Source organism: Palaemon carinicauda, chromosome 12 (assembly GCF_036898095.1).
Source record: "Palaemon carinicauda isolate YSFRI2023 chromosome 12, ASM3689809v2, whole genome shotgun sequence".
Taxonomy (NCBI): Eukaryota; Metazoa; Arthropoda; class Malacostraca; order Decapoda; family Palaemonidae; genus Palaemon; species Palaemon carinicauda.
Genome location: NC_090736.1, coordinates 88,761,368 through 88,775,897, shown reverse-complemented (window position 1 = coordinate 88,775,897; position 14,530 = coordinate 88,761,368). Strand labels below are relative to the sequence as shown.

General features: G+C 42.9%; 1 protein-coding gene across 3 annotated transcripts in view; it reads left to right on the top strand.

Moving 5' to 3' along the window:
* Nucleotides 1-5,839, top strand: part of LOC137650593 (uncharacterized) — a 116,693-nt gene extending 110,854 nt beyond the window's left edge. Inside the window, exon 2 of one of the 3 annotated variants that reach the window (XR_011045996.1) lies at nucleotides 4,918-5,054. Coding sequence is in view for 1 of the 3 variants with exons in the window: in XM_068383799.1 (XP_068239900.1) it covers nucleotides 4,918-5,570 (653 nt within the window). In the remaining 2 variants the exon portion in view is untranslated. Of the gene's footprint in view, nucleotides 1-4,917 lie in introns of all 3 variants that reach the window. The other 2 variants (XR_011045997.1, XM_068383799.1) reach the window with 2 other exon arrangements.
* The last annotated feature ends 8,691 nt before the right edge of the window (nucleotides 5,840-14,530 follow it).

Sequence of the window (14,530 nt, the reverse complement as noted above, 5' to 3'; positions counted from 1 at the left end):
TGCTTGTATCTTCGCTCTTCCCTCGCACTAAACGAACATGAAAATTCATGTCTGCTGTTTCCTCTGTAACATTGTCTGTCTTGTTAACTTATGTCCTGTTGCCTTGAGGTTTTGTATAAAAAGGAGAGTGTTCTATAACAATATAACTCAGTTGATTGCATCCTGCCTTTGAGTTCACAACCCTTCTCTCGGCTCGTCACATTGGTGACCCCAGAAGTCGACTCGCTCCCACTGCCTTCCACCCCCACCTCCCTCGCCCCTCCATCGTTGGTACTATGACGGAGACGGACTCTACTACAGCAGTTGGCGCTGCAGCCGCCCCATTGAAACTTTCACCGTTCGCCACCGGAGAGGCGTTTGCTTGGTTTCAGCACGCAGAAGTCCACTTTCGTATCAGGGGCGTGACTCGCTCAACTACCAAAGAGGATTATGTTCTCGCGGCGATACCAGAGGACACCTTCCCAGAAATATCCGACTGGCTTTGTGAACAAGGAGACACCCCAATAGCGTATGACGCCCTCAAAACATATCTTCTGCAGCAGTACTCGCCGTCGCCAGCCGCCCGTATAGCAAGGCTTTTTCAGCTCTCGCAACAACCGTTGGGGGACCAAAGGGCTTCGCTTGCCCTCAGGGAAATGACCAGTATCGCTCGCCTTCAACCTGCCACAGACGGCTCTCCTCGCGAGGTGAACCTACTTCGTGCCCTTTGGATACGCCGTTTACCCGAACCTGTACGCGCTGCCATACCCGATGTCGATAGTTTACCCATAAAGGACTTGATGACCAAAGCCGACGCCCTTATGGACAGCCACTTCAAGACCTCCATCAACGCCTCCACCCCTGACGACGAGGATGCCTATTCAACGTCAACCGAAGCTGACATGAATGCCGTAGGACATACACGCCTACCCCGTGACGTGCCGAAGAGGCGACAAAGCCGCTCACCACCCACCAATCGCTCGCGCCCCAACGAACGACTTCTACAGCCACTTACTACCTCCCATCCGCCGCAGTTTTGCTACTACCACTTCAGATTTGGGGCAACCGCGAAGAAATGTGCCAAGGATTGTCATTGGCCAAAAAACGTGTAAGTAGGCCATCGCTTGTGGCGGTAGCCTCCCATGTTTCTCATCTTTTATTTTTACAGGATGCAGGAACGGGCGTGCGATGTTTGGTAGACACGGGTGCTTGTCGTTCTCTTTTGCCAAGGAAACTCTTCAAGGCACGACGTAGTCTGTCTACATCTGCCGACGTCCGCTTGGTAGCTGCCAACGGATCTGCGATACCCACCTACGGTTACGAGAACCTCACATTATCGTTCGGAAACGGTAAATTAAATTGGAAGTTTCTCGTTGCTGATGTCACAATGCCAATCCTCGGTGCGGATTTCGTCTCTCATTTCCACCTTCTGGTCGATGTCGCCCACCGACGATTGGTTAACGCAGACTCGTACTTGTCGACACCTCTTCAACCCGCCCCCTCTAACCTCGCTCTCCACATCAGCGCACCCACGGATGCCTATGCCCACTTCCTCACGTCGTACCCGGAAGTTTTCCGTCCAGAACTTTGCCAAACGCCCACGGTTCCTGCCAAGCACGGTATTTATCACCATATCAAGACGACGGGACCCCCAGTCTTCGCAAAATTCAGACGTCTGGCACCGGAACGATTGGCAGCCGCCAAACAGACGTTCGCCGAAATGGAGAAAATGGGCCTTTGCCAAAAGGCCTCCAGGCCATGGTCGTCACCCTTACACATCGTTCTGAAGAAAGACGGCTCCCTCCGTCCGTGCGGGGATTACAGGCGCCTGAACATGCAAACAGAACCGGATCACTACCCCCTCCCAAACATTGCCAATGTGACCTCCTACCTGCACAAAGCGAAGGTTTTCTCTACGCTCGACCTCCTGAAGGGGTATTATCAGGTGCCTATGAACCCAGAAGACATCCCCAAGACTGTCATCACCACTCCGTTTGGTACATACACCTTCAATTACTCCTGTTTTGGCCTTCGTAATGCTGGGGCAACGTTTCAACGTCTCATGGATGGCATCTTAGGGGACCTCCCTTTCTGTGTATGTTATGTGGACGACATACTTGTGTTCTCCTCCTCAAAAGAGGAACACCTCCGTCACCTGCGCATCTTGCTCGACCGCCTGTAACAAAACGGCCTTGTAGTACGGTACGACAAGTGTACCTTTGGCGCCAATGAAGTGTCGTTCTTAGGGCACCGTATCACTCCTGAAGGAGTCCATCCCCTCCCTGAGAAGGTAGCAGCCGTTCAGAATTTCCCCGCGCCCTCGACCGTCAAAGCTCTGCAGGAATTCTTTGGCATGATCAACTATTATCACCGTTTTCTGCCAGCCATTGCCGCCACTCTTGCTCCCCTCTACGCCTCCCTCAAGGGCAAGCCAAAGGACCTGAAGTGGGGTCCCCTTCAAGAAGCAGCCTTCTGCAATGCAAAGAAGGCCCTATCAACTGCTGCGTCTCATTTTTCCTATCCCACACGCCCCTCTCCTTCTCTCCACCGATGTCAGCGACGTCGCTATTGGTGCAGTACTCGAGCAGGTGGTCAAAGGCTCGCCCCACCCATTGGCCTTCTTCAGCAGAAAACTGTCCAAGGCAGAATCGGGTTATTCTATCTTCGATCGAGAATTGCTGACGGTGCACTTGGCTGTCAGTCATTTTCGCCATTTCTTAGAAGGTACGCCCTTCGTCATTCGCACAGACCACATGCCTCTGGTGCACGCCTTCACTCGACAGTCTGACGCCTGGTCCGCCCGTCAACGCCGACATCTCTCCGCCGTGGCTGAATACAATTGCACCCTCCAATACGTCCCTGGGAAAATGAATCCCGTTGCTGATGCCCTGTCAAGAAACACGTTGGCTGCCGTTCAACTGGGATTGGATTACAACGCCCTGGCTGAAGCCCAACGACAGGATCCAGAGTATCAAGCTTGTAGGACATCCTGCACGTCCCTCCGTTGGGAAGATTTTCCCCTCGAAGACTCCAACACCACTCTCCTCTGTGACGTCAGTACTGGTAGACCGCGACCTTGGATTCCTACTCCCATGCGCCGACAGGTGTTTGATTTCATTCACAGCCTTTCACATCCCTCGTGCCATTCTACTGCACAGCTGCTGAAGGCAAAGTTTATTTGGCACGGCATTTCTAAGGATGCTAAGGATTGGGTCCGCGCCTGTACTTCTTGCCAAACTTCCAAAGTACATCGACACACGGATTCAGGAGTGGGCAACTTTCCTCAACCTCAGCGTCGTTTCGCACACATTCACGTCGACGTTGTAGGCCCCCTACCCACATCACAAGGACATCGTTACCTGTTTACCGTCATCGACCGCTTCACTCGTTGGCCTGAAGCCATTCCCATGGAAACTGCAACGTCCGCCTCATGTACATCTGCCTTACTCTCTGGATGGATTTCAAGATTTGGTATCCCTGAGCATATTACTTCTGACAGGGAAACCACTTTTACCTCTCAATTGTGGAAGTCATTAGTGAATCTCCTGGGCATCACCCTACATCAGACAACGGCCTACAACCCCGCTGCCAATGGAATGGTTGAACGTTTTCATCGCACCCTCAAAGCAGCTTTGATGTCCCGCTGCAAGGATTGCAACTGGTTTACTCAGCTTCCCTGGGTCCTCCTGGGACTAAGGACCACTCCTAAAGATGCCCTCGACGTCTCGGCAGCTGAAATGGTGTATGGCGCCCCGTTGGTCGTCCCTGCCGAATTTTTTCCTTCTACAACCTCCTCCGACGATCTCCAGCGCATACGTCACGTCGTTGGAAAATTTACTCCGTGCCGCCAGACTTACAAGCCCCCAGCGAAGCATCACATACCAACGGACTTGCACTCTGCAACGCACGTCTTCCTGCGCAACGACACTAGCAAGCCACCACTAACGCCCCCTTACACGGGCCCTTTCCTTGTGATCCGACGCAGTCCGAAAGCATTCCTACTAAACATTCGGGGCAAAGAAGACTGGGTCTTCATTGATCATCTAAAACCTGCTTATTTTCTGCCAGATGACCCGCCTACAGTTCGCCTCTCCAGATCAGGGCGCCCTATTTAACATGTACAGTATGTCATTTTTAGGGGGGGAGCCATGTACCAACCGTGTGTCACACAATTGTACATAATTCCTTTTGCATATATTATGCTTGTATCTTCGCTCTTCCCTCGCACTAAACGAACATGAAAATTCATGTCTGATGTTTCCTCTGTAACATTGTCCGTCTTGTTAACTTGTTATGTCCTGTTGCCTTGGGGTTTTGTATATAAAGGAGAGTGTTCTATAACAATATAACTCAGTTGATTGCATCCTGCCTTTGAGTTCACAACCCTTCTCTCGGCTTGTCACACCTTCTTCAATTTTGAGCCATTCTTGCTTTGTCAATTCTGGGAAACATAGGTCGTTTAGATGCTCCCATATTTTTTTGCAGACGTCATAAACGATCCCTCTAGCGGTGGAACTTCCACATCGGAAAGTGTATTGTAATTTAGAAAAAGAACAGCCAGTTGCTAGGTATCCGAAAGAATAAATAAATAAAGTGCATTTAGTTTCTTATTTTGCTATATTACGATCGCGTGTATGTGCGAAAATACAAAAGAAATTAAAACTTATGTAACAATAATAATCATATAAATAATAATAATGATAATAATAATAATAATAATATTATTATTATTATTATTATTATTATTATTGTTGTTGTTGTTGTTGTTGTGTGTTTGTGTGTGTGTGTGTGTGTGTGTGTGTGTTTGAGAGAGAGAGAGAGAGAGAGAGAGAGAGAGAGAGAGAGAGAGAGAGAGACTATTATTGTTATTATTGTAACTATTATTCTATTATTAATGAAATTATAACTGATGTTAACAACTAATGAATCTACTTACAGCTACAGATATACGACGAAAGTGGAAGAGTTTGAGAGACAGCTTTAGAACAGAATTGGCACTAATAAAGAAAGAAAAATCGGGATCTGGCCTAGAAAGTGGGATAAAGGAGTATCTATACTTCAAACAGCTTTCTTTTCTTCTTCAAATTTGCAAGACAAAACCACATGAAGATGAACGTGTAGAGGATCCAATAGTGGAGGGAAATGTAGAGAAAGAGTCTCAACCACCAGTTCCTTCCACCCATCAAATAAAGAGGAAGAAACCAGTACTTTCAGATGAACAAGTTCTTTTCCAAGCTTTAGCAAAGAAAGCAAAGGCCCCTGATGATCATGATAAACAGTTCCTGATTAGTCTGGTGCCTGACTTCAAATGTATTCCTGAGAGTGCAAAGCTAGATGTTAAGCTTCAAATCATGAATATACTTGAGAGGTATAAACAACATCCAACACAGCAGTATTTTCCTTCACATCATAATTTCTTCCCAGGTCCATGCTCATCTATGAGTCTTGCATCAAACAATTTTGCTCCTAACATCATGCATACACAATCAACAGTAACACAAAGCCAACCTATACCACCCTCCACACCATCTCCTGCACTATCTATGAGTCATGCACCTCACAATTTTCCCCCTAACATTATGGATACCTAATCAACAGTAACACAATGCCAACCAATACCACCCCTCACACCATCTCCTGCACTATCTGCAACTTCACAGGTAATATCCCCATGATCTGATGGTTCAAGCATTTGTGATGAATATTAAACCCAATAAAACACTGGTGACATAAGATTCCCATAGTTTCAATAGCATGTCAATTATTTTTTCTTGGAAGAAAGCATAATAATTAGGTTACGTATTCAAAAGGAAATCCTAGTGCATCATGTATTCCAGCATAGTTACACTAAAATAGTCTAATAAATTTCTGCTACTAATAATTATATTATTTACATACCTTAATGTTATGGCAAGTCTCTCCTCAGCTGGAATGCTCTGTCTCAGGTGTGTATTGGCTTTGTGGATGTAGGGGCCAATTATGGTAAGGAGCTCATTAAAACTTTCTTGAGACATCCTGAAGTAGTTGAAAAATTTTGCACTGTCTGCTCTCAAGTCACTCATTATGGTGTAAAATTGTCCATTCGTCAACCTTGATGCATTAATTGAGTGCATCCACAGTGCTCTCCATCGACGACGACGGCGCCGCAGAAGCAGAAGTAAAGCAAGTGTTTCGTCATCGAAGTCCATGCTGAAACTGACATCTCGAAGGGTGGGGGCGTGATTCAGCGTTGTGGTCGCCACGTCGCCTCACCAGTGTGCTCCGTCGCTCTGTGGCCGCCACAAGTGGTTGCCACATCGTGTCGCCAGTGTGCTCCAAAGATGACCACATCGTGTCGACGCCACAAGTCGCTAATGTGCTCCCGGCCTTAATCTCTCTAACAAAGAGAAAAAACCGTTGGCACTCAACTAGGGCGGTCATGGTCGCCATGATTACGATCAGTTCATCACTCCCCAGTCAGATTTTACATTCTGTAAAATTAACATTTTATTTTTTTTGTTCTGATTTTTATATTTTTTTTATATATTTCTCTCACTAAGAAATAATTTCTTTACCGCCTTGCTTTTTTTTCTATTCACATTGCCGTATGAGTATCATCCTCTTCGGGTGCATGCAAAAACTAAAATTATGATCATAGGGCCTGTTGGAGTGTTACAATTGCAAGTTACACAAAGACGAATCTAGGTCATACAGAAACACAAGATTCAGGTGTAGATACATCATCACAAAAATTTGGAACAAAAAATCACAACAATAATCATGTTTTACGAACTATTGTTTCAATGCATTAACATTTTTATACACAAAACCAAGGGAAATGATACTAAAAATGAAAACAAAAAGAATGGTTTACACTCATTTGACTCCTTTGAAACGTCAAGACATACATTTCTAACACACTTTCGTGAAACTGCAATAAAGGGCAAACTTGAGCAGTGAATAATGAGAAAATTACTTCTCAATGACAGCCATATTATTTCTTCTGCAAAAACTAAAATCAAAGCATTAGTAATGATGCTCAATTTTCAACCCTTTATTATCAGTTTCCTGTCAAAACACCGAAAACCTCACCAGAGACCAATGAAATTTTTTAACACAGCGCAACAACATTGAAAAACATGCATAAAAATATTGACAATAGCAAAAAAAGTATCAACATAGAGAAATATTTGAATGAATCTTAATATAAACGTGAATACAACTGAAACATCTCAAAGATATACCCGTGATATGCTTAGAACAAAAAAATGAAAACAAAGTTTAATACATCTTTTCACAAACCATTTGGAGTGAACATACACAAAATGGATCGGATTTTATGACCTCAATCGCCTTGTGGCGGACATCTCTTCATTTCATGACCCATGTCCTCTCGCACTCATATGCACGAAGTATTATTATTATTATTATTATTATTATTATTATTATTATTATTATTATTATTACTAACCAAGCTACAACCCTAGTTGGAAAAGCAAGATGCTATAAGCCCAAGGGCTCCAATAGGGAAAAATAGCCCAGTGAGGAAAGGAAATAAGGAAATAAATAAATGATGAGAACAAGTTTACAATAAATCATTCTAAAACCGTAACAACGTCAAAACAGATATGTCCTATATAAACTATTAACGTCAAAAACAGATATGTCATATATAAACTATAAAAAGACTCATGTCAGCCTGGTCAACATAAAAACAATTGCTCCAACTTTGAGCTTTTGAAGTTTTACTGATTGAACTACCTGATTAGGAAGATCATTCCACAACTTGGTAACAGCTGGAATAAAACTTCTAGAATACTGTATAGTATTGAGCCTCATGATGGAGAAGTCCTGGCTATTAGAATTAACTGCCAGCCTAGTATTACGAACAGGATAGAATTGTCCAGGGAGATCTAAATGTAAAGGATGGTCAGAGTTATAAAAAATCTTATGCAACATGCATATTGAACTAATTGAACGACAATGCCAAAGGAATAAGAAATTTAATAGACTGTAAGTTTCTGTCCAAAAAATTAAGATGAGAATCAGCAGCTGAATATCAGACAGGAGAACAATACTCAAAACAAGGTAGAATGAAAGCATTAAAACACTTCTTCAGAATAGATTGATCACCGAAAATCTTGTAAGACTTTCTTAATAAGCCAATTTTTTTTGCAATTGAAGAAGACACAGACCTTATGTGTTTCTCAAAAGTAAATTTGCTGTCGAGAATCACACCTAAAATTTTAAAAGAGTCATACAAATTTAAAGAAACATTATCAATACTGAGATCCAGATGTTGAGGAGCCAGCGTCCTTGACCTACTTACAATCATACTTTGAGTTCTGTTAGGATTCAACTTTATACCCCATAATTTGCACCATGCACTAATTTTAGCTAAATCTCTATTAAGGGATTCACCAACCCCAGATCTACATTCAGGGGATGGAATTGATGCAAAGAGAGTAGCATCATCTGCATATGCAACAATCTTGTTTTCTAGGCCAAACCACATGTCATGATTATATAGTAAGAAAAGTAATGGGCCAAGAACACTACCCTGTGGAACACTGGATATCACATTCCTACACTCACTATGGTGCACATCAACAACAACTCTCTGAGATCTATTACTTAAAAAATCAATAATAATGCTAAGAAACAACCCACCCACTCCCAACTGTTTGAGTTTGAAAATAAGGGCCTCATGATTAACACGGTCAAAGGTAGCACTAAAATCAAGGCCAATCATACGAACTTCCTGACCAAAATCAAGGGATTTCTGTACAGCATTGGAGATTGTAAGAAGGGCATCACATGTTCCAAGGGCTTTACGAAAACCAAATTGCAAACTAGGGAATAGATGATACCTTTAGCAAACCTATTAAGACGTTTTGCCTGTCTCTCCTCCTTATTTTCCTCCCCCAGGTAGCCAGGTAGCCTAGGGGAAGGGGATACCAGCTTATTCAAATGCCACACCAAATTATCTTCACGGACTGGGTGCATATGAGAAAGGTGATACTCGCCTTTGGCCCAAGTCCGGATGTGTTGGATGACCGCTGTATCGGTTTTTATTTCTTTTACACGATACGGTCTAACGTATGGGGCTTCCAGTTTATGCTTTCTCGTTTGTAACCTATTAAGACAGATTCTATCCCCTATCTGTACATTAGACGTTCGCGTTGGGAAACGCTGATCATACCTTGTCTGATACTTCTCATTGGCCCTCAGCAAATACTTTTGGGTTATCTGAAACACACTCTGAGCCAAATTACACATCATCACCAGGCATTGCTCTATATAGTATAAAGGCAAGGTGTAGGAGTCCATGACAACGGAGTGTCTCTGATGGAGCTGTTATAGGCTATGTTTAGGGTGAACTACGCCCATGACAACATTTCCACTCACTGGTTTGGATTGCCCCCCACATGATACTTTAAAATATTTGTCTCTTCTCGGATATGGAACTTAACGAGCCCATTAGCTGATGGCCGATAAGAGGCGATAGTGAAATGATCTATTTTCATTATTTTGGTTACCCCTCTGCACACTACATTCACAAACTCTCAGCCATTGTCACTTATCAACATACGTGGACATCTGAACCTCACTATGAAGAAACACAACGCCTTTGCAACCAAAACTGCGGTTTTGTCCACCATTGCATACATGTGTGTGAAGTGTGTGAATGCATCTACAACACACATACTTAAACTGCTTGTCCCCGGGGGGAAATGGACCCAGGACGTCCATATGCACTCTATTAAACTTGACAGGCACTACCGACCATGTTCTGGCCTTCAGCATCACATGTTGTGGTTCTGCATAGTGGTACACCCATGGCCCCTACTAATAAATCTAACAATGATTCTCTTCATCCCTATCGAAAAAAAGGATTCTCTGTCCCTTCTCAGAGACCTTTCTATACCTACATGTCTTGCGTAAGGACATACGTGAATTACATGGATGGCTTTCTCTATCAAAGGGGAAGGAAGAACAACGCGAGATCAGATATCCCCCAGTCTCTTCTCATATTTACAAAATAGGATGTCGTCTTCGATGAAGAGCACATCCCTTCGCATGCACAAGAAATCTAGGAACTTGCTACTCGCATCCCTCACACAAGCCTTGACCCTTTCCATCCAAGCTTCAGACTTTTGTCTCGCAATAAGCTCACCCAAACTCCATCCACAGAAATCAACCACTCGTTCATGGGGCATTCGTGCTCAGTTCCCCCCACGAAACTCCCCGCACTCACATTCTCCGGACGATTCTCGCTCCTCTCTTTTTCCCTGGAGTTGTCAAGATCTTCCCATTTTCTGTGCACTTTTCCCAAAGGTGTATTTGAACCAGAACCCTCCTGTTGTAGTTTCTTCCGCTTTACAGACCTAGATGTTATTGCTGCTGTGGCGGTCCTGGAGAGAGCGTCTGCTACTTTATTTGATTTCCTTGCAATATGCTCAAAATTTACAATATGAAACTCTAACAACTTCTCAATCCACTGAGCTTGCCAAGTGTTTAACTCCCCCTTTTTTTTAACAAATCCCACAACGGCCGATGATCAGTACTTATTTCAACTTTATGCCCAAGCAGAAAGTAGCGGTGTCTCTCCAACATCCATAGAATTGCCAATGCCTCTCTATCAAAGGTACTGTATGTAACCCTCTGGTCCTTTTAAAGCTCGTGAAGGAAAACAAATAGGCCTTTCATTCCCATTATCATTAAATTGAAAAATGACTCTGCCAATCACGATCTGACTAGCGTCGGTCGTTACCAAAAACGGCTGGTCGAACCTTGAATAAGCCAAGAGTTTGTCGCTTGTGAGTGCATTCTTTAATGTCTGAAAAGCAGCTATCTCTCTTTCTCCCTACTGTAATTCGGGCTGCTTCCTCAATCAATCTAGCAGTTGTGCTATGTGAACGAAGTTCTGTATCATCTTATGCTAATACCCAGCGAGCCCGAGAAAGCTGAGTACTTTTTTAGTGTTTTTTGGCTCTGGAAATTCTCTAATTGCAGCTACTTTATCGGTATAAGGCCTTAAACCTATGCGAGTTACCATGTCCCCCAAAAATTTACATTTGTCTAAATTGATCTTCATCCCCTGATGTATCAAGGCTTACAACAGTTTATAAGATTTTCTTCATGCTGGTCTGCCGTAGCCCAATTACAGTTATGTCATCCAAGTAGACAAAGACACTATACCCTAATAATGAAGCTAGTGTGGGCATCATCACACAAGAAAAATAGGCAGGAGCATTTTTCAACCCGAAAGGAAGATAATTATATTCACACAATTGATCATTTGCTATAAAGGCAGTGTTAATTTTTTGTCATTTAAGGAAATTTAATGACACCCGGACTTTGAATCTAAAGTAGAAAAAAACCTGCTTTCCCTTACTGTAAGTAGCAGTTCCTCGATAGAGGGCAAGGGGTATGCGTTATCCTTGACCCAAAGGGGAATCGCTTTCTCGAATTGTACCTTGATCTTTTAATTTTTCAATTTCTCTTTCAATTGCCTCTACATGACAGATGAGGGTCCAATAAGCTTTGGAACGAATTGGGGTGTGACTCCCAGTCTCAATGTTAAATGGAAGCTTAGTAAATCTCCCTCAGGGTTCATCTCCAACTGCAATTACGTCTGCAAAATCCCCTACAATATTTTCCACTTTTGTGATAATTAATAGGGGTCACTCCAACAGCTGTTTGACGAAGCTTTCTCAGCCTGTCTCCACCGGGACCTTGACCAGGAAAAGACTAGGCTGCCAGAGTCCGTTCTGCTGTCACAAGCGAACATAACTCAAGGTTTCAGACTGACTCGGTGCCCAAGTGAAACCACTGGGTACTTACATTTATAAATGGAATTTCGACCTTTCCTTCTTTGATGGTGGTGACTCCTGGAGACATAAAATCTTGCCAGTTTTGACAGCGTTTTACGTACACTAGGTTACCTTCGTTCATATCCGGTGTGGGTACCACTGATAAGGAGCAGAGTGTGAAGGTGGGAATTGATTCACCTGTCTCTGGCCTGGCAGGCACCGCCCCCGCTATCCTCTTAGCAGCAAGGCGACCCTAACTCGAGGTCGTGTTTCCCCCATAATGGGTATCTCTGTCTCTTCCCATGATCCCACTTTCCACCTCAATTCTAACCCCTCCCGATCGGGGCCCCGAATGGTCACTTGTTTCTCCTTGATGAAATCAATTCTGAGGATAATGAGAATATCCCCCATATTTAATGTCGGGATTTCATAGAAGGCATGGCTCACTTCTTGACCCTGAAAGTTGAATCATTGTCTGACAACACGTCAAGTGTTATGTTTGTGACCAGCCGTGTTAAACACCAGGCACTCCTTCGATGTTTGGATGGCATCCGTCGCCAGATGTTCTTCCATAAGGGATACGCTGGCCGCGGAATCAAGCAGAGATTGTTGCACACACGATCCCAACTCTATTCCAAGAACGGGAACGGCATTCCTACTCTCATGTGCGGAAGCGGTGGTGAGAGGCGGCTGCTCTACCTCCCTAACCCCCTCAGACACTCCCTGAGAAGGCTTGCTCGCTGACAAGGGGGTATCCCTAAGGGGACCGTCCGCCATGGGGTATTGACATAACAACTTTCAGAAATAAAAAATCGTTTTATTGCTTCTATGTATGCGTAAACATTTCGTACATGCTCCCAGAAGTTTCAGCCAATTATTTTTACAAATAACGAAGATATAGCGGTTTTTAAATGATGACGTCATCCTTACTGTGTCGTCTGCATGACTGAGTTTGACAAAATCGTCTTTGTGTGTTAATTTTGCTTATCTATAGCAATTTTTCACTTATGTTTCAAACTATCGTACGTCTGGCAGAAATGGAAGGCATTGGTAGAGTGTAGTTGAACGAAACCTACTCCTACAATAACAAGCCAAAGTTTCCAAAGATGTATAGATGTTATAATGCATGCGTTTGTTTACTTGAAGTTCTTATGTACATTGTGTTTCCACAACGTCCTCAGGAACTTTATAGCAAGGCCAATGTTACCTAAGGTTATAGAAAGAACAAATAGTCAATAATTTTTTCAAACAATGAAGATATAGCGGTCTTTAAATGATGACGTCATCCTTATGGCGTCGTCTGTATGACTGTGTTTGACAGATGCGTAGTTCTCTCTCTCTCTCTCTCTCTCTCTCTCTCTCTCTCTCTCTCTCTCTCTCTCTATCGAATTATTTAAAACTGCCATTTATACAAATACTATAATAACAATGTTCAACTCTCTCTCTCTCTCTCTTTCTCTCTCTCTCTCTCTCTCTCTCTCTCTCTCTCTCTCTCTCTCTCTCTCTCTCTCTCTCTCTCAATTTGAACTGCCATCTATATCAGCCAAATGCGCTCTCTCTCTCTCTCTCTCTCTCTCTCTCTCTCTCTCTCTCTCTCTCTCTCTCTCTCTCTCTCAATTTGAACTGCCATCTATATCAGCCAAATGCTCTCTCTCTCTCTCTCTCTCTCTCTCTCTCTCTCTCTCTCTCTCTCTCTCTCTCTCTCTCTCTCTCTCTCTCATGTTTCGAAATCTCGTACTTCTGGCAGAAATGAAAGGCATTGGTAGAGGGTAGGTGAATGAAAACTACCAGCTACGAGAACATCAGCAAAGTTTCCAAAGACATATAGAAATTATAATGCATGTGTTTATTTACTTGACGTTCGTATGTTGATTGTGCTTTCACAACGTCCTCTGGAATTTTATAGCAATGCCAATGTTACATAAAGTGATAGAAAGAACAAAAAGTAAGTGGAGAACAAGAAAAAAGAACCAAGAAAGAGGGAAGCATGAATAAGAGTACAAAGCTGAAATATGCTAACTAAAACACTGGCAACAATTAGAGATCGCTGGCAACTCATAACATAGGAATAGTAAACTGAGGGTTCAAATACCTCGCTTAGGGTGCATTTATGTAGGAATAAACAATAAAAGTTATCATATTGATATTATCTTGATTTCTTTTAGAAAAGAAGCGAAAGTTTGCTGCAAATCTTTGGGAGCTCATAACTCAAAAACATACTTATTCACACTTAGGTACATTTTTCTCACTTATTTGTTTTTCGATATTATAGAGAAAGATATCGTTGAAAAGAAGAATAAAAATCCCACAATTCTGTCAGACAAAATTTTGATTTTCTTTTTACATATTTTTTCACGATTATTTTCCGTCTAGACAAGGAAAAAAAATAAAAATTCATTAAAAAAAACAGAAAGGAAAATCAAAATTCTGTCTGACAGAATTGTTCGGTTGATAAAGTAGTTTTTATGGTATACGTTTCAATACAATTAGTATTATAGTAGTCGGGAAAAATGTACCTAATTTTTTTTTTAAATCATGATTTTTGCTAATAAATACAAAAGTTTTTGATCAAATGACTTTAAATTTTTATATGATGAAGGTATTATATATGTCTAAAACATATATAGAAATTGTGTAATTTGGATCATTGGAAAAATAAATGGCGGACATGGCGGACGGTCCCCTTAATGCTGGCTGGGGAACTGACTGGCCCCTCCCAACGCTCGACCGGGGAGTGCTGGCTGACTCCTTGGAAC